Source organism: Ursus maritimus, unplaced genomic scaffold (assembly GCF_017311325.1).
Source record: "Ursus maritimus isolate PB19 unplaced genomic scaffold, ASM1731132v1 scaffold_28, whole genome shotgun sequence".
Taxonomy (NCBI): domain Eukaryota; kingdom Metazoa; phylum Chordata; class Mammalia; order Carnivora; family Ursidae; genus Ursus; species Ursus maritimus.
The window spans coordinates 35478826-35498770 of record NW_024425341.1 but is presented as its reverse complement, the minus strand read 5'-3'; the positions used below and the strand labels follow the sequence as shown (position 1 = coordinate 35498770).

General features: G+C 40.2%; 1 protein-coding gene and 1 long non-coding RNA gene across 4 annotated transcripts in view; one reads left to right on the top strand and one right to left on the bottom strand.

Annotated features, from left to right (window-relative positions):
* Positions 1–19945, bottom strand: part of SNX25 (sorting nexin 25) — a 124016-nt gene that overhangs the window by 58518 nt on the left and 45553 nt on the right. For both annotated transcript variants that reach the window (XM_040643392.1, XM_040643393.1), the window contains exons 5-6: positions 19548–19734; positions 3693–3763 (exon numbers count right to left, since the gene is read on the bottom strand). In XM_040643392.1, the coding sequence (XP_040499326.1) occupies positions 3693–3763; positions 19548–19734 (258 nt within the window). The remainder of the gene's footprint in view (positions 1–3692; positions 3764–19547; positions 19735–19945) is intronic.
* LOC103680981 overlaps positions 1–19945 on the top strand; it is a 53870-nt gene that overhangs the window by 33596 nt on the left and 329 nt on the right. The window contains exons 4-6 of one of the 2 annotated variants that reach the window (XR_005838295.1): positions 6595–6735; positions 13974–14157; positions 15164–16051. This is a non-coding gene — a long non-coding RNA (uncharacterized LOC103680981). Of the gene's footprint in view, positions 1–6594; positions 6736–13973; positions 14158–15163; positions 16052–19945 lie in introns of those variants that run through there. The other variant, XR_573204.2, reaches the window with a different exon arrangement.

Sequence of the window (19945 nt, the reverse complement as noted above, 5' to 3'; positions counted from 1 at the left end):
GTGAAGACACACTGTGGCTGAAATCAACTAATGGTTTCAGCTATCTTACTTTTTGTTGAGTTTTTATTTCTTACTTTGAACCCTATTATGGACTTAAAAGAGACTAATTTTTTTTTAAGATTTATTTATTTATCTTGGAGAGATAGAATGAGAGAGACAGAAAGAAAGGGTGGGGCAGAGGGAGAGGGAGAGAAAGAATCTCAATCAGACTCCCTGCTCAGTGTGGGCTCGAACTCAGGACCCTGACATCATCACCTGAGCTGAAATCAAGAGTCGAATGCCCGGGGCGCCTGGTTGGCACAGCAGTTAAGCGTCTGCCTTCGGCTCAGGGCGTGATCCCAGCATTGTGGGATCGAGCCCAACATCAGGCTCCTCCGCTATGAGCCTGCTTCTTCCTCTCCCACTCCCCCTGCTTGTGTTCCCTCTCTCACTGGCTGTCTCTATCTCTGTCAAATAAATAAATAAAATCTTTAAAAAAAAGAAGAAAAAAGAGTCAAATGCCCAACCGACTGAGCCACACAGGTACCCCAAGAGACTAATTTAGAAAAGCTAACTACTGGGACCAGAATTAACTCAAAAGAAGAGTAATGCAGCACATCTTAATGTGGTCAGAGAGCTTACTGAAAATAAATGTTTCTAGCATTTTCACAAAAAAAGTCACTACAATGCTATCTTGAACATATCAGTTATAATGCTGTGGGTTGAACTATATCTCCCAAAAAAATAATCTGAAGTCCTAAGCGCTGGTACCTGTGAATGTGACCTTATTTGGAAATAGGGTCTTTGCAGATGTACTCAAGTTTAGATGGGCTCATTTTAATTGAAGTGGGCCTTAATCCAATATGACTGGTATCTTTATAAGAAAAAGGAGATACCGACACAAGGAGAATGCCTGTAATGACAGAGGCAGGGACTGGAGTGACATGTGTTCAAGCCAAAGGACTGCTGGCAACACCGAGAGCTAAGAGAACGGTGTGGAAGGGATTCTTCCCTAGAGCATTCAGAGAGAGCATGGCCCTGCTGACACCTTGGCTTGGGACTTCTAGCCTCCAGAACCGTGACAGAATACATTTTTCTTATGTAAGCCACCCAGTTTGTGGTACTTTGCTATAGCAGCCTTAGGAAACTAATACATATAATAAACTGAATACCTAAGCTATAATCAAAATTCAACCAGAATACATCAAAATAAGAATACATTCTCAACAATTAATTTGTCCTTATATACACCTAAAATGTGCCTACATTCTTGTGTTAAATGTTCATGTTAAATACTAAATATATAATAAAAGACTAATCTTGACAGTTTATCTTTGCAAAAAGCAAGAAAATGAAAATCCATTTGAGTATTACACTCTGAGTATTACACCACGATGATAATCACTGTTAACCAGTGACCTCAGAGAAGTAAACCGGTCTCCTCTGTTTTCTGTCCCAAGGCAAAACAGCTCCAAGGCCCCAGGTGAGCTCAGCTTGTCTGCCTTTCCCCCAATGCTTGATAGAAGGAGGTCAGGATACTCCAGACAGCTGAAGCAGCTCAAATGGCAAATGGAAGCATGAAAGTAAGAAGTGTCACTGACAATGTTTAATAACATTGTATGGGCTCCCACCCTCAAATTCATGAATTCCTAACCCCCAGGGCCTCAGAATGACTGTAACTGGAAACAGGGTCTTTACAGTGGTGATTAAGTGAAAATGGGGCCATTAGTGTGGACCCTCATCCAATAAGACTGGTGTCCTTGCAAGAACAGGATATTTAGATAAAGACCTGGGCAGAGGGAAGACAATGTGAAGACAGAGAGAAAAGAAGGCCAACTACAAGCCAAGGAGAGAGGCTGAAACAGACCGTTCCCTCACAGTCCTCAGGAGGGACCAACCCTGCCACTGCTTGGACACCTTGATCTTGGACTTCTAGGCTCCAGAACCGTGAGAAAATAAAGTTCTGTTGTCTAAGCCACTCAGTCTGTGCTACTTTGTTACGGCAGCCCTAGTAAAGTAATACAACACCACAAAATAAGGATAGGTATCTCTCTCACTAAGGTATCTCTCACATATCAAGGAGGAACACTGAGGAAAGATAATGGTGGCAACTAGAATTCCCTCTCTAGTAGTATCCTCTTAAAAACATCTGTCTGAAATGAAGCATCTTCTCTACAGGAACAATAGGAGAAAAAAAGAGAGGAACCGAGCCCACAGTCTTGCAGGAATCAATCAGATCACACCTCCTTTGCTCAAAAGCCTCCAGAGACTTCCTTCCTCATGCCGACTAAAAGCCAAAGTCCCAGCAGTACTAAAAAGGCCCTTTAGAATGGGGTCCCGTGCCACCTCTGATCTCCTCCAATTCACCCCTTTCCAGCCACCCAGGCAACTCGAGCAAGCCCCACATGCTTCTGCCTCAGAGTTTTGCACCTGTCCTTCCACAGACACCCATAGGCCCCCAGGTCTTTGCTCCCAGGTCACCAGGTAGGTGAGGTCTTCCCCAATGACCCTATCTGAATGCAAATCTTCCTCCCCCTGCAGCTGGACCAGCATTCCCTTCTATACACCCCATCTCACAGCTCTGTTTTTCTCAAGGGCACATATCACCATATAAAATACTGTTTATTTAATTTGCTCATTGTCTGATTGCCTCCCAGTCTCATTTAGGGGCTTGATGAACGCAGAGATTTTGTTTTGTCCACTACCGTATCATCATCGCCTCACTGGTGTTCAGTAAACATTTTTTGAATGAACAAATTTGTACAATCTTCCTTCCTGGGCAGAGATTAAGAATTAGTGCCTCTTCATAGCCTGTACCTTCATCTCCTTTTTACCCGGCTCCTACCTCAGTCAGTGGCTCAGACGCAAGGGATAGTCCCCAGGCCAAGCTTCCTGTTGCCTCTGCGCCGATTAGAAACCTGGGAGCACATTTTAAGGCTCTGACCCAACTCTTCCTTTTTTAACACTCTGCTCCCTGATGAGACGTGAGTGGTCCTGGAAATTTTCACAGAAAGGCCAGCCTACAAGGTAGGGGTGGTGTTTGCTGCCTTTCAGCCACGAATCAAGACTTGCACTCTAGACGGTGACATGACCCTCAACTTCACATGTGAAAGGGGTTATGCTAGCCCCAGGCCAACTATAAGGGAGTTGAGAGCTTTACCCTTTAATTATTCCTCATTATCATGCCTGGGTAAAAATCTCATTTGAAAAGAAACAAATGGGGGAAAAATAGAACTTTTTTTTTTTAATGTAGAAGGAGGAAAGAAGCTATTCACAATATAAATCTTAACTAAAGGAAAAGACTAAAGAAAGTATGAAACATCAACTCACTGGAGTCATTTAAATAACTATCAAGATTATATTTCAAATTAGAAATATTAATGAATATTAAGATTAAATTTTAATGAGAAAAAACTAAAATCATGCTTACTTTAAAAACAGAAGCACTCTATACCCAATGATTTCAGTCTTTGAAAAATTATGACTACAGATGAAGAAAGCTTAAAGAAACACAGAAATACAAAGGGTTTTGTTAACATGAAGTTATATTTACTTTCTCTAATGCTACTGTTATACTATTATTTTAATAAATGGAAAATGTTTAAATAAAAGCCAGACGAATGTTCATACTTGTCAACACTCTGACAGGAAAGAAGACTAAAGATAGACCCGGAACCTTCGGAATGCGTAACTGGAAACAAATTGGTTCTTACCCTTGTGCCTCTTCAGCTGGGGAAAGCTGCTAATTGTAGTTGCTTGAATTATTTCTACTACAATTTGATACCTGATATTTAAAAAGAGAGAAAAAGAAAAGATCGAATATTTAGAAAATACTGTTTTCAGAGATAACTTTTAAACTCTATTTTGTACTAATCAAATATACACAGGGCTCGCTCTCTCTCTCGCTCACAAAAATAAAAAAATAGTACCTATTTATCTACTATTTTATATTGCTGTTTTAAGGAGTCACATCTCCACAAAGAGTGCTGTGCTCTTAAGAAATGTTATGCCCGTCCTTTCAGGGCCTAACACTTCTCTAAGAAATAACACACCTGAGCCTAAGACAAAATTGTGGCATTGTCTATAAGAAAGATATGCTACCTTTTTCTCTTCAACTAAATCATGAGTCTCTGGAAGACAGGGGTTGTCTTGTATTCTCCTATTGAACCAAGGTTGGCACTAAACATGACAGGCACTCAGTAAATATTAACGAATACTATGGACGGAATGTTTCATTCCCCCAAATTCATACATTGAAGCCTAATCCCCAGTGCAATGGTATTTAGAGGTGGAATCTTTGGAAGGTGATTATTAGCCCTTGTGGGTGGTGCCCTCAAAATGAGACGAGTGCTATTATAAAACAGATCCCAGGGGGCGCCTGGGTGGCTCAGTCGGTTAAGCGTCTGCCTTAGGCTCAGGTCATGTTCTCAGGGTCCTGGGATCGAGCCTCGAATAGGGCTTCCTGCTCAGTGGGGAGTCTCCCTCTGCTCTCCCCCTGGCTTGTGCTCTCTCTCTCTCAAATAAATAAAATCTTAAAAAAAAAAAAAAAAAAAAAGACCCCAGAGAGCTCTTTCCATTTTGTGAGGTTACAGTGAGAAGGAGGCCCTCTATAAACCAGAAAGTGGGCCCCCACCAGACATCAAATATCCAGCCCCTTGATCTTGGACTTCCCAGCCTCCAGAACTGTGAGAAATAAATGTTATTTAAACCCCCCAGCCTGTGGTATTTTTGTTATAGCAGCCCAAACTAAGACAAGAAGCCACATTAATATACAATATCACCTATAAAACTAAACAGGTACAAATAATATTTCGAACAATCTGTTCTTTTGATATTCTTAGTGATTCATGCCTGGAACAAATGAGTCATCAATGGTACTGAAGAGACACATGCTATTCGAGTGAAGAGTTAAATTTCTTAAATGAATCCATGAAATTATTATGAAATACCAGCTAACACTTACACAGATTCCTCTCATTCAGTACCAGCTACCTGTCTAGATACTTTCTCTCATTTAATTCTCATAACAGGTGTTGTAATTATCCCCACATTACAGAGGAAGAAGGTGTTCAGGCGGATTAAGAAATCTATAAGAAGTCTCATTGCTTTTAAGTACTACAGCCAAAATGATAACCTAGGGCTGCCTGATTCTAAAGTTCATGCTCTTGACCACTTTCCTGCTACCCTAAAATTCAATAGGAGTTAATGTTTGTCTTGTCTCAGGCCTTTGCAAGATACAAGCATGGCCAATGCCAGAGCATCTTTGCAGCCTCACTGCCTTCTATCCCTCTTGGATACCGTTTTCCTGCCAAACCAAACTGCATGCAATACCCCAACACACACTCAGCTCTTTCCTGACCCCCAGCCTTTGCTCTCTCTTTCTTCTCCCTCGTGCATACAACCTCTCCCCTTTATCTGCTGAAATCCTATTTGTTCCTAAACACTCAGTTTATAGGATTCCTCTCTCAGGGTTCTCTGATTCCCCTCTTCTACAAGACAAAGTATTTGCTCCTACCCACTTCTCTAGCAATTTGCACTCCACTCCTGATCTTAATATCTTGCTTCCTATTTAGCAATTTATACCCACATGGGGCTCCTATCTGGACTACTAACACCCCGACAGCAGGTGAATAAATCCAAGGACCCACAACCAATTCAACTTTATATATACCAAACCCTCCTCACAGTGCTTTGCACATAACAGGCATTTGAAGATGATTATTGAATGTGTAAAATTCACCTTCACTTGATACCAAAAGACGATGTGGGAAATGACTTTCATTCTCAACAAAAGCTCAAAACATATAGTTGACCCCTGAACAACATGGGTTTGAATTGTGTGGGTCCAATTATATGCAGATTTTTTTGATACAGTACAGTCCTATAAATGTATTTTCTTTCCCTTATGATTTTTTTTAAAGATTTTATTTATTTATGTGACAGAGAGACAGCCAGCGAGAGAGGGAACACAGCAGGGGGGTGGGAGAGGAAGAAGCAGGCTCCCAGCGGAGGAGCCCGACGTGGGACTCGATCCCGGAACGCCGGGATCACGCCCTGAGCTGAAGGCAGACGCTTAATGACTGCGCCACCCAGGCACCCCCCCTTATGATTTTCTTAACATTTTCTTTTCTCTAGCTTATTGTAAGAATACAGCACATAATACATATCACATATAAAACAGGTGCTGATTGACTGTATGTGCTATGGGTAAAGCTGCCAGTCAACAGTAGGCTAGTAGTAGTTAAGTGTTAGGGGAGTTAAAAGTTATATGCAGACTTTTGACTGCATGAGGGATTAGCATCCCAGCCCTATGTTTTTCAACGGTCAACTGTACATGCAAATGCTGGAGGCCTCCTCGTACCACCTTGATGGCACAGGCTTCCTAGTCCTGTGGGAGCCAGCTCTTCAGGGCTAGTCAGCTCTCACTCGGCTTTCTTCATCCAGAGGAGCACACGGCCTTGCTGGTGCTGAGTCTGGTTCAAGAATCTGAGGACCGATATTTGTGAACATTCTCTTGATCCAAAGTGCACAGGTATAATATGTGTTTTTCCAAAATGATAATGTAAACTCCAATATTAAGAGGAAGCCACTAATAAGAATTTGGCTCTTTTCCAGCTATGGAAGAGATACCTCCAGTATCTCTGATCCCAGAGCCAAGAAAAAGGTCACACGAAGACAGCCATCTCTTGCCAGAGTTATCACCTCACCTCTCTTCAGTTTTGAACACTCGGCTACATTGATAAAGACTCAGAGCAGGTTTGTATTTTTGAAGTCTTCTCATCATCTCAAACTCACCTGAAATGCTATAAAATTAGTCTTAAAAACAATCACCTTAGAAATATATACATTCATTGCCTTTTACTGTCAATTGTCCAAAACAACTTTGGAATTCTATTAGAATTGACTTCTAAGTTATTTACACACACACACCCAAATATTAATCTTATTTCACTACATACACCTTACACATTTTTTTTTAATTACTATTTTAGAGCTGTCTTGGATGTGCACATTCTGGTATGTCTTAGGAGAGTCAAAAGTTGAATAAATCCTAGTCTCAGGTGTACAATATGGTAAATGGTTTAAAATCGGTTTTATACTAAAATCAGCAATTACAGGGGTGCCTGGTGGCTAAGCTTCCCAACTCTTGATTTTGGCTCAGGTCATGATCTCAGAGTCATGAGATCGAGCACCGTGTCCGGCTCCATGCTCAGTGCAGAGTCTGCTTGGGATTTTCTCTCTCCCTCTCCCTCTGCCCCTCCCACACTCCCTCCCTCTCTCTCACACACACAGTCTCTCTTAAAAATAAATAAAATTAAATAAATAAAATTAGCAATAACAGATTAGAATACCATATACATAAACATGTTTTCTAAAAATTTAAAACTTAAAAATAATGTTTTCAAAGTTGCTACAGGCTATTTTGTGCTAGGCTAGGAATGATGTTTTCACTTAAAGGGACTTCAGTTACAACATCTGAAAAGAAATACAGCCACAGTGACTTCAGCAGGCTACGCTAAAGCGGTTTCCCAGCTAAGTCTAGCAGAGTAGTTAAGCAGGCAAGCTCGGACACCAGGTGGCCTGTGTTCAAATCCTGCTTCCAATACTTACTTTGTCACCCTGAAAAAATTATTTAAGCTTTCTAAAACTCAAGTGTCCTCATCTGTAGAAAGAAGAGTAACCGTATTTTTCCTCATAGGATTGCCATGAAGATTAAATGAGATGACACCTTTAAAATATTTGGAATAGTTCCCAAACCACAGTGAGAGTTTAATAAATATTAACTATTATTTTTATCCCTTAACACCACTGTTGGTTGATCCTTTAGCTATGCAGTATTTAAGGAGATGATATGTGTGCATGTTTGTAAAATATACGTAAAAAATTTTAAAGTAGCCTTACTTTTCTCCTGATTATAAGTGTCTCAGCCTAATCAATTTAAGGCCACGAAGGTCACTGAAGTCCAACAAAATCGGGTTTATTGACTCATTTCAATAAGCATGAAGAAACATGGTGTGTCTCCCCAAACCAAAAAAAAGATAGCTTCTATGGGATTCTGGGGAAGTGTGGAGTGTAGATGAAATTTAAATGAAGCAGTATGTTGACAGGTTCAAAGCAGAGCTATGTAAATCATCATTACGCATAGACCCAGGGTCTCACTTTCCCGGAAACTACAAAGTTATAATAAACATGGAATGGTTAGTCCAGAAAACCCCTTATCTGTAGCTCTACATTGACTCATAAACAAGAGTCCTTCTCTGTGTCAAAGTGACTGAAACCCTCTAGGCAAGAAGAGGATGTGTCACCTTTACCAAAATAATTTCAAGTGGCAAAATCTAAGATTTTAGAGAGCAAAGTTTCTCAGTGAATAAGAAAGCAGCACTCATTCAAAGAATGACATTTTATAGCTGCTATGTATACTGGAAAAAAAAAATACTGTTTCCTGTTAACTTTGTAGCTGGCTTTAGTATCTCTTATTCCAACCTGATAAATGGCTGGGCAGGTTTTATTTTCTCTGGCTGAACCCATTTTTACTTTCTCTAAAGTAACATATATTCACTGAAGAAAATGGGAAAATATACAAAGCACAACATTCAAAGTCAATCACAATTAACATTTGGTGAGCATTTACAGGCTTCTCTTCAAACAAATTTTTCGTTTGTTTTATGAGACGGGATTTATGCTATAAAAGGCCTTAGAGCCTTTTCAATGTATACCATCTTCCAATATTATTAAATACTCTGATGCAACAGCACTGTTAAATGGCACTCTGTTGTGCAGACTGGCGACTTTTTTTTTTTTTCACTAAGCCCTAATTGTTAGGTATTCCATTATTTTGAGCTTTTCTCTCTATTTTAAATAAAATTGCAAGAAACAGTCTTGGAAAAATCTTTTCCCATGTTCATGATTATTTCCTTAAAATAAATTCTTATGAATAATAATTGTATCAGAAAGAAGGCACATTTTGTGACCTGCTTTCCATATTATAAAACGGTGCTACAGAAAGGCAAGAATTCGTACTCTTCCCAGCAGGACATGAGGTCGTCTGTTTTTCTACATCCGTGCCAACCCTGGGTGTCAAATTTTTAATCTTTGCCAATATTATGAACCAAGGAAACTCTTATTTTAGTTTTTATGTCTGAGGAGAACAACAAGGTTCAGGGCTATCTTCTCACGGAGTGTGTTTAATGGTACTAAGCAGGAAGTGCCAGGGAGCTGTAGCACAAACTGGGGAAGTATTTCCAGTCATGACTGAGTAGTCAGAGGCTCTCTCCTCTAATGGGGCTTTTAAACTGGTTTTCCACTTTTCTAGTGTATAGAAGGCAGCTGATTCCACAGAAAGACTAAGGCATGCTTCCTGAGCTTTTTCCATTTGTGGCACACATGGCAAATGATAATATGTGAACAGAATGCCAAGGTCATCGGCCATCCCAGGCCCTACACAACCACCTGGAGGGCTGAGGAAACCTTTATCTCCACACACCTATACACTATATTTGAGTCACGCCAGTTAGAAAGTTTGGGGCCAATATATACAATGGAATATTACTCAGCCATCAGAAAGAACGATTACCCAACATTTACAGCAACATGGACGAAACTGGAGGAGATTATGTTAAGCGAAATAAGTCAAGCAGAGAAAGACAATTATCATATGGTTTCATTCATTTATGGAACATAAGAAATAGCAGGGAGATCGGTAGAAGGAAGGGAAGAATGAAGGAGGGGGTAAACAGAAGGGGGAATGAAGCATGAGAGACTATGGACTCTGGGAAACAAACTGAGGGCTTCAGAGGGGAGGGGGGTAGGGGACTGGGTTAGCCCGGTGATGGGTATTAAGGAGAGGATTGCATGGTGCACTGGGTGTTATAAGCAAACAATGAATCATGAAACACTACATCAAAAACTAAGGATGTACTGTATGGTGACTAACATAACATAATAAAAAATTAAAAAAAAAAAAAGTTCGGGACCAGAGCAGCCTGAGGTATCCCGAACTTACATAAACACACATACACAATTCATGCTATATATACAGAAAATAACCTGGAAGATATCAAGTATTGTCATGTGTTTGCAATGTGGCTTCTATTTTCTTCATCTGGTTTATATCTTTAAATTTTCCTAAAATAACGTGTTACCATATATTCATTTTCTGGTTCCCAGAAGTCTATGGAAATTACATGTCACAAAAGCAAGCAAAGCTATGTCACCACTGGCTAGCTGGTGTCCTTCAGTTAACCTCAAGGAGGCCAAAGTTTTTCTCTCTGCTACCTGCACCTCATTTCTACTACTATTCCTCATATTTTTATATTAGCTATTAATATCACCATAAAGTATTTATTTATAGACCAATGTATAGCACCACTGCTGTTATATTCCATTCTCAATTCTTGCCTGAAGCATGTTCATTCAGAATGTTTACTGAATATCATCTTTAGTTGCCTAGTTTTATGTTCTGTACTGAAAATGTCGTAATGACTTTCTTCTACACTTTGAAGTGTTTCTGACATAAGAGATTGTGTTGCCTCATGTAATCCATTAACCCTATTCGGGTCAGGATCTGAGAGTTCTGTTGCCTTCTCCTGCTCACGGTTATATTGTTAGCTCTTCATTGGGAACCTAGCATGTCTGTCTCCAGAAGTGTGCTGATGCATTATCTCATTTAATTATAACAACAGCCTCATGAAATAGGAACTACTTTCTCCATGTCACAGTTAAAACTAGGCTCAGAGTGTACATGACTCACCAAGGCCACACCACCCGTAGGGAAGGGAGCCAAGGGCAAGCTGAGCCTGCAAAATCCAGGCCTATCCGACTCGAGCCCCTGTCTGTTGGTAGAGACTACTTTAGATGCTGGACTGCTTGCTGTAGGATGACTTTTTGTGTTACTGACCCTCACCTGCCTCTAGGAGAATTGCATTTCTGTCTAGCGCAGGGTCTTCAAAAGACAGAGCATGTGTGGCCACTACGCAGTACTGTGCTGGAGCCAGCTCACAAGGCTTGTGTCGGCTCATGAGAGCTGGCTGTTAACTCCTCAGGAATTAAAACCTATCATTATTAAAATGATACAAACTTGCGATTAAACTGTACTTTTTAAAAGGTGAAAGTACTTAAAACCCGTCATTTCCTAATAATTTTATGTTGCTATTATCTATGTTCACGGGTGTCGGCGTCTACTGTATCAGCACGGTGGAGACACTATGTCCAGGGTGTGCTGAGCAACTCTCTTCCCAACTTCCCATTCAGAGAGGTCATCCTGCAGCTTAGTATTAACACCACAGAAGCCAGCAAATGCCACAAGTCAGGGTTTCTTACCCCTCCCCGAAAAAGCCAGTTTTTAAAAATTACCAGCACACTTCTACGCTCTTCACTATCATTCCTTCAGTGAACCTCGTGAAGCGTAAAATTCTTCTCTGTTGAGTAGAGACCCAGCACCGTAATTCTGCCTGTTTGCTTTAAAGAAAAGAGCACTACCCATCCACCCCACCACCGCCTCTTGATGTTTCGTTCTAAGTATAAAGGGCTCCATCCCTGGCCTCTCTCCAGCTCTCTCCCATCCTCTCCTCTAGGCCCTAGAGAAGGAACAGGTCTTTAACCTGACCACAGAGGAGGAAGAACCGGGCATGTGAAGCACAGCCCTCAGTTCTCCTCTTCAGAGCACGTGTTCTCTGCCTCCAAGGACGTGGACTCTGCATCTGCCAGAAAGATGGGAGGGAGGGAGGATCAGGGACAAAGCCAGGTAGGAAAGAATGTCTGATTCTGAGACTCAGTTTTAGAGAGTCACCGCTTGCATATATAAACTACATTCTCCATCATCTATCAGTAATAAGAGCAAAATTTTTGGCCTTCATTTGCCTTATTCCTTAGCCCTCTTGTGGTTCAGAATTCAGACTGGAGAGAGGCCTCCACAAACCCCCAAATAAAATGCTGCGCCCTAGTGGGCCACAAGCAACTGATCAGTGTTCACGATGGAATGACACGTATTTGCAGTCCTCGGTCTGACGATGGTAACGACAACGACAGCGGTAGCTAACAATTAGGGATCTGCAGACCCTGGGCTGAGTGCTTCCCGCAAACGGACTCACGGTCCTCACGGTCATTCGCGAAGCAGATACACCTTACCCACATAGCCAGTGTCACTCCAATTATAAGCGCATCATGAATTCTTTAATTTCAGAGAGATCATAAACTTCTTTATCCCCAAATTTCCCCTTCTTAGATCAAATTTTCCATTGCCTCCAATACTTACCTTTCCTCCTAAATGAAGACACTTTGTTTTCTCCGATATGTTTAACTTCCACCTCTGTGCCCTCTGCTATTTCTCAGACACCAACAGAAGAAATTAAATGCTGAAGTCAATGTACTTTTACTTTTTATAAAACTGAAAGATCTTTTTGAACGTTTTCCATAAGCAGCCTTGCATTTTAATGAGTTTTTTTAAACTGAATTTAAATTCATTTATTCTTCTCATAAAAATTTGCCAGGCTTCTCTTTGTTTTATACTTCATGATTTCTCATCTCCTTGCCCACCCACGCTAACCTTTCCTTCACAGTTTATATGTGCTTACTGATTTCTGACATGGTGTAGCAGTTTGTCTGAAGCTACGCTTGATTTCTTCTTCCATGTTCCTCTATAATATAATCCAATTTTACTGCTCATGATTCACAATACATCTTCAGAATCACTGTTAAAAGCACCAAACATTCACATAATTTAAATTCTCCTACACAGAAGCATGCAATTTTAGGTATTTTAATATTTTTAGTATATTAATCTTCACATGCAAATGCACCTAAACTAATTCAGAGATGAAATCCAACCCCTTAATATCTGAAGAAAAACTATTTAGAAAACTCCCTCAGTAACCCATTCCACTATTCCTTATGACCTCGTAAATTAACTTATTCATTATGGTCATTCCCTCTTGCTTTATCCTAGTAAAACAGAAAACACATCAATCTCAGTACACACTCGATAAAAGGTTTCCTTCATTTCTCCAAGCGAAATAATACTTAATCTTTTTAATTTTAAACCTTTTATTCATTATTAGCATTTCCTCTCTATTTTTAGATTCTCCATGTCACTCTTTAAGTAAGGGGTCAGAAATAAACAAATCCAGAACTGAAAAAAATCTAATAAAGACTGGACTGGAAGCAAATGAAATTATAGCAGTGACAGGCTGCCCCGATTTTCTTTATTACGGCTTGTTTCTCCGGCAGCCTATCCCTGTTTCACTAACAAATGATGGGACTTCAGGCAGTACCGTTATCCATGCAAGGATTAGTGCCTGCAAAGGCTCCTAGACAGTAGAGACTGGTCGCCACACTTGCAGGAAATCCCACAAGGTTGGGGCCGTGTGTCATGTTCTTTTCTGCCCACCTGGCTACCCGGTTACCCACCTTTACATGTGGGATTTCAAGTCAGACAGACCTGAGTTCAAATCCCAGCTGTTCCTTACTAGCTAAGTGATCCAGGGCAAGTCACTTTACCCTCTTCGACTACAATGAGAGTAGTAATACTTAATTCACATAGTTGTTATAATGATCAGATGGTAAGAACCTGACACTTCACTGTACTTAATGCATATTGGATATTCAACAAATGGTAGCTTAAAAACAAAGAAGTTTCCCCTTCTTGGGCATTTTCTTGGCATCTCTTTAACTCTGGCAAATGTCCAGTCCAGGAAAATAGTATTTGCCCAATGTTTCTGTGGGAAGTACCGCCATCCTGCCTTGCTGTAACTACACAACACGTAGTACTGTGGCAAAAATGGCTATGTGCCCATTCTGTATCTAGGTTTCTTTTCTCCTTAGTAATAGAATCCTCCAGTTTTCACTGAACCTAAGGCTTCCCAGAATAATTATACCTGACGGAAAAAAATATAAGCAGAAATGTCATGAAGTAGCTTCCAGGTAGTTCTTTAGAAGAGAGTCAATGCATAACCTTTGCCACCATCTTTCCTTGCCTTCATTCTGCTTCCTGGAATTAGGATATGATGAACAGCATTCTAGACTACACCCTGAACCACGAGGACTCTGCAATATTCCTAGGATGGCAGAGCAGTGAGCTGGAAGGAGCCTGGGTCCCTGTGGTGGGCAAAGCCCTCCTACCAGTCTTAGACTGCCTGTTCTTGACTTCTTTCATAGAAGAAAGAAAAAACCCTGTATGCTTTGGTAAGTAATCATTATTCTGTGGGTTGTCTATCCTCTCCATCTCAATCTAATCCTAATGTAAGCATCTCCAATCTTTTCATGGAATTCAAGTAATAGTTTTTAATCAGGGACAATGATGTCCTCCAGAGGACATCTGGCAATATCTGGGGAATGTTTTTGGTTGTCACAACTACGGGGGTGGTACTGGCATCCAGTGGGTGAGGCCAGTGATGCTAATATTCTACAATAAATAGAACCACCCCCACAACAAAGAACTATATGGGCCAAAAAGGCATTTTCACCAAGGCTGGGAAACCTCGGGTTACATGCATCTCTCAGGATCACCAGTGATAAACACCCTTCATTCATTACAATAAACATGCTAGAAGAATGAGGTGTCTGGATTAATCAATATTCTTCTCAATAGTTACTATCTCTCTCCAACAGTGATAAACAGTTTTCAAAGACTTAGAATATAATGATTATAGAACATCTAGCCGAGACTGGAGTTTGGTAACAAGTGGAAGACTACTCCATTTAAAAGAGATTCTCAATTCTAGTTGCATGTTATAATCACCTGGAGGGCGTTTAAAAACCACTGATGCCCAGTTCCACCCCGGGCCAGTTAGATAAGAATCCCTGGGGGAGAAGCCTAGGCAAGTGTATTTCTCAAGGAGGAGCAAATCGCTTTCAGAAAGCACTTTGTGCAAACACGCTGAGAAATGACACGACGCAGGCAACAGGAGGTATTCCTGGGCCATGATCTGCCTGCTCCCTCCTAGGGGGTTCTGTAAGACAAGAACCTTTCATTTTCCCTTTGTTTAATGTTTACTCCGACTCCTTCTTTATCTTCAAAATAAAGGAACACACAGCACTTTCTCTAGTACGGCTGTAATTGCCGAGTCTCACTAACGGATGCCCCTTTGCTCTGACCTCCGGTTTGCCTTCCTTGACTGCAGTTGTCAACCCACCACCCAGACGGGCAGTGGGAACTGTTCAGTTGTCCTTTAATATCTTGCATCAACAGGACATTCAGATTTCTGGCTCCTGTCTCGTTAGCAGAGTGGATCACTGCTTCCACTAGAAGACGCTGGAAAATTCAAAATGTTATACCAGTCCAGCCACCACATCCTCACTTCAACATCTTGGATGCCAGCAAAGAAGAAAAAGGAAGTAGCTGCAAAGGACAGTGAGATACCAGCTGTCATTTTTTAAAAGTCTGGGTGATTCTAATATATAGCCAAGGCCAAAAACCGGTTTAGTGTACTCAAAGGAACCATTTCTAGTTCTATAATCCTACTGTCAAAGCAGCTCATGTTGACTCAGAAAAAAACAAACTATCACAGAGCTACAAATACGACCTTCAAAGTTTTTTTCATTTGGTTGTTTGTTTTTAATGCATTCCAACCCAGCAGAGCTTAATGACTTTAATTCCTTTAGAAAATAAACATCATCTATCTCCCAAATATGTATGAAATAAAAGTGGATGGTTTCGTCAACTGCTTAGTCAAACTAAGACACATTCCCTGCCTTAGGCAGCATATCTTAAAATCTTACTGAGAGCAATTTGAAGATAGTGACCTAAAATGCTTATAAAGTCAGACAGAGTACTCTAATTGTACAAGAAAAACAAAATAGTTCAGACCATGATGGAAGAAAGCCACTCCATTAGTGCAAGGCAGCTGATAAGCTTCATCGATGCTGGCTCTTTAGACAGGAGTCTGATAAAAAGCAATTTTGCCTGTCAATAACAGTACGTAGACCTGACCCTTCAATAGAGAGCAATTCCTCTATCAGATAAACAGTAATTAGCCCAGTAGCCAGATAATTTTTGCAGCATCACCTTTTTTGAGCTAAAAGATCAACCTTTACCTCTGCAGAGTGGTTCCTGGTAGCCTTTCTAGTTCAATCTGTGCAAGAAGCAGAGAGTAAAGGCTAGCCCTCAGAGTACCCTAAGATACAAAGAACAGGGACACTGCTCCCTGGACAAAAGACACACCAGTACTATATCAGACAGAACTGCCTGAAAGTTTATCTACAGCAAAGGTCAAGGAATTGTCCCATAGTCATAGATCGGGGGAAGGTGCCCCAGGATAATGCAGTATTTACAAGAGTATTCAGAAAGTAACTCTGGATGTGCATATCCATCATTCAGAAAAATGCCCTTCGCAGTATTTTATCCCAAGGTTCTTTGCCAAGCTGTTAAGGAGACTATATATTCTTCAGGATTACCACGATCCCACAGCTGATGTTGACTAACATATATGACTCCGTGTTATAAGAGAAATTTGCAGCCCTTCCAAAGGAAGTCATCAACATATTTCCCAAGATTTACATGAGGAACTGAAAGTTTGTAAAGAGACAGAGGTCAGAAAAATAGGTCATTTCAGTTGCACTCACTCATCATATCAACTTAATTAAATCTGAAAATGTATTCTTTCTGTTTTCTAATGGAATGGGCACTTTAAGAGTTTGATAGTCTAATCACCAAAGTACCTCTGAATGTCCTCCCCATGGACTCTATGAACTTTGCTGGAAACAAAAGCCAACAGTAAAGTGCAGGACACAGAAGAGACCAGGAATATACGAAATAGGAATATATATCAGATGGGTGGTAGGAAGAGATTAGGAATCTTTTGATAATACTACTGAAGATATTCAACAAAAACTCAAAAGGCATTCTTTAAAATGCAAACAACCAAATTATCCATCAACTGACAAAACAATAAACAAAATGCAGTGTATTCATACAATGGAATACTACTCAGCCAAAAAAAGAAATAGAGTATTAATTACATACCACAACATGGATGACCCTTGAATTATGCTGAATATAAGAAGCCAAGCACAAAAGGCCACATGTTACATGATTCCACTCATATGAAATGTCCGTAACAGGCAAATCCACAGAGACAGAACCGAGATTGTGGTTGCCAAGGGCTAGGGTGGAGAAAGAATGGGGATTGACTGCTAATGGGCACAGGGCTTCTTTTTAAAATGACAAAAATATCCTGGAATTAGAGGTAATGGTTGCACAGCCTGAATATACTAAAAAACCACTGAATCATACACTTCAAAATGGTGAATTTAATGGGGTGTGAGCCACATCTCAATGTTTAGGGGGGGGGGGGAACGCTCTTTAGTTCAGCATTTCTACTGCCCCTTAAGCCTCTCTGTGCTCAACAGAGGGCCTGCCTCTCAGGACACCCAGTGTGTTAGACTTCAGTGTTGCCCTATTTATGATATCAAGAGGAAGTGAACTTACAGAAAGATTTAAGCATGCATACCATTTTTGTTTCATCATGTTTTAAAGGGGAAAATGTCAAATCAGGATTCCTAGTGTCATCTTTGGCCACTCAGGTGAAGGCAATCCAAAATGCCCCTACTGTGACAAAAGCAGGTTGTCCAATCATCCTGAGGCTTTTGTTTTCTAAAAGCCAATTCTTACTGACTTACTGCTTTACCTACTAGATGACCAACTGCCAACATTAAAATACCTATAGCATTTCAAAAGGCCCTGAGCCTCTGACCAGTACATTTTGAAAAAGATAAACCATCAATTCCAATCAAGATCCCTTCATCTCATCCTACAGAACTGTGCTAGGGTACCAATGGTTGATCGCCCAAAATAATGACTCCTGATTTCAAAAAAGTCTTTTGGTACTTTCTGGTTATACCACTATCTATGTCAACATGTGTGCAGAGCTGGGATCTTTGATACACAAAACAGAACACTCATTCATAAGTCTGGAAGTAGAATAAATACTGATTCAGTTAAGAACCTGCCACTATTGATCCTAGATTGTTATCTTAAACCTCCTTGAAGTTACCCAATGATCCACTTCTGACTGTATTGTGCAAGACTGCTTAACAGGGGAAAAGTACTTAGGAATGCAATGCCTCCACAGTTTATCAACATGCGGTACCATCTGTTCACAAACAACGTCTTAAGAGAAAATTGTAATTCCACAGAGTGTTACCTTGGTCATACCACATGCAGTACATCCGGTAACAGCAGGTATAATAGTACCCAGGCAGAGCGATACTGAAGTGTACGTCTGAATAGCATCTCTAGAACCAGCACTTGGGGTGTGTGTGTGTGTGTGTGTGTGTGTGTGTGTGTGTGTTGCCAGTTTTAAGGGGAAGAGGAGGCAACAAGGATGTCCTGTCATTGTGAGCTCTTTCACTTTCTATAGAATGACACTTTAAACTCCTTTTAAATTTCAAAGGAAGTCATGATAAGGATGACCTTGTGGGTATAACCTGTAAACCCCAGACAACAAATCTGGGATATTGGCTTTTGGGTTCTCTATCAGATCAAGGGTCACAATGAACAAAAAGGAATTTCTAGATTCAGACACAAATGATTATAAATCTCTAATAAATGAGTACCACATAGCTTATTCAAGATTATACATGGAAAGAGAAGCATAAATAAATCTACAGAGATTACATCCCCTAAGAATTAAATTATCTGTAAACACAATTATACAACTGAAGCCATCATTATACATTTGCAGGACCTAGATTAATACATGACATGGTCTACAAGAACATGGTACCCTCTACAACGTATACCTCTTATAATAGTGTATTATCCAGAACAGAAAACTAAGCAGCACAACTCACCTTAGCGTTGACCCTAGTTCAGAGGCAAATGTGGCAAATCTAAAATCCTCGAAGAGTTCAAAGACCTTTCAGCCAATATTTAATTTTCCATCTGTGATTTACCAAAATTACTTATCAGAAGTAAAACGGACATACTAGAGTTGCCTTTCTTCCCCATGTACTATTGTTTGGGGACACTAACACAGAAGAGGAACTACAGAAACAGCGCCTAGAAAATCCACAAACTATTTGTTATTGTATAATCATACTGTTTATGCATATACTATAGGAATAAAGAATAAATATTCAAAAACAGAAACACCCCTAAGATATCTCAAGTACAATAAGGAAGATTCAACTCCCCTATCAAAGAGACTCCTGGGGTATATTTCAAATGAGTTTTCTCAAAATAATTAGTCAAGAACCCACGATTCCCAAACCTGGGCCTGCATTTTCTAAGAAAAATGAAAATCAATGCAATGTTCTATTATGTAATTTTAAAAACACATCATCTCCTTCCCATGCTTTTCTAAGTAAATATCTGAGCAGCTGAGTAGTTACTCCTACAACTAAACAGCTTTCAAGCTATTATAACCTAAATACTTGAAAAACAGGATACTCTGGGGGGAAAAACTAATTCCTCTGCTAAAGGAGAAGTTGGATAAATGTAGTTGTCACTGAATAGTAAGATTTATGAACTTCCTTTATTTCTGCCTCCCTGACAACCACATTTTTTGGGTACCTAACCAGGCAGAGAATGATAGTTAGTAGCTACTGTCATGCTATAATTAAAGATCAAATACCTTAGTTGCTTCAAGAACTCAACATCAGAGTTGCTGTTAATAAGCTTGATGAACTCTTCATAAGAAGGAGCATAGGTGTAGGCTCTCTTGTGATGTTCATTCATCTGTTCTCTGCGCTCCAACTGGGCAAGTAGCATCTGGTTAATGTAATCTGGATTACTAAGTAACTCCACTACTGGCTTCAAGACTGTGGGAAGAAGAAGAAAGCACCACTGAAAAAGGTATTGTCCTTCAAAGGAATTGTTTTTCTTTTACAGAACTGAAACCACATTTGGGAAATGTTTTTAAACTACCCAAATGGGGAAAATACAAACAACTCAAGTATTCAAAAATGTGTGTGCGTGTACACACAGCTCCTTCTGGGTATGCTACCAACTATGGCTACAATCAAGTGGTTG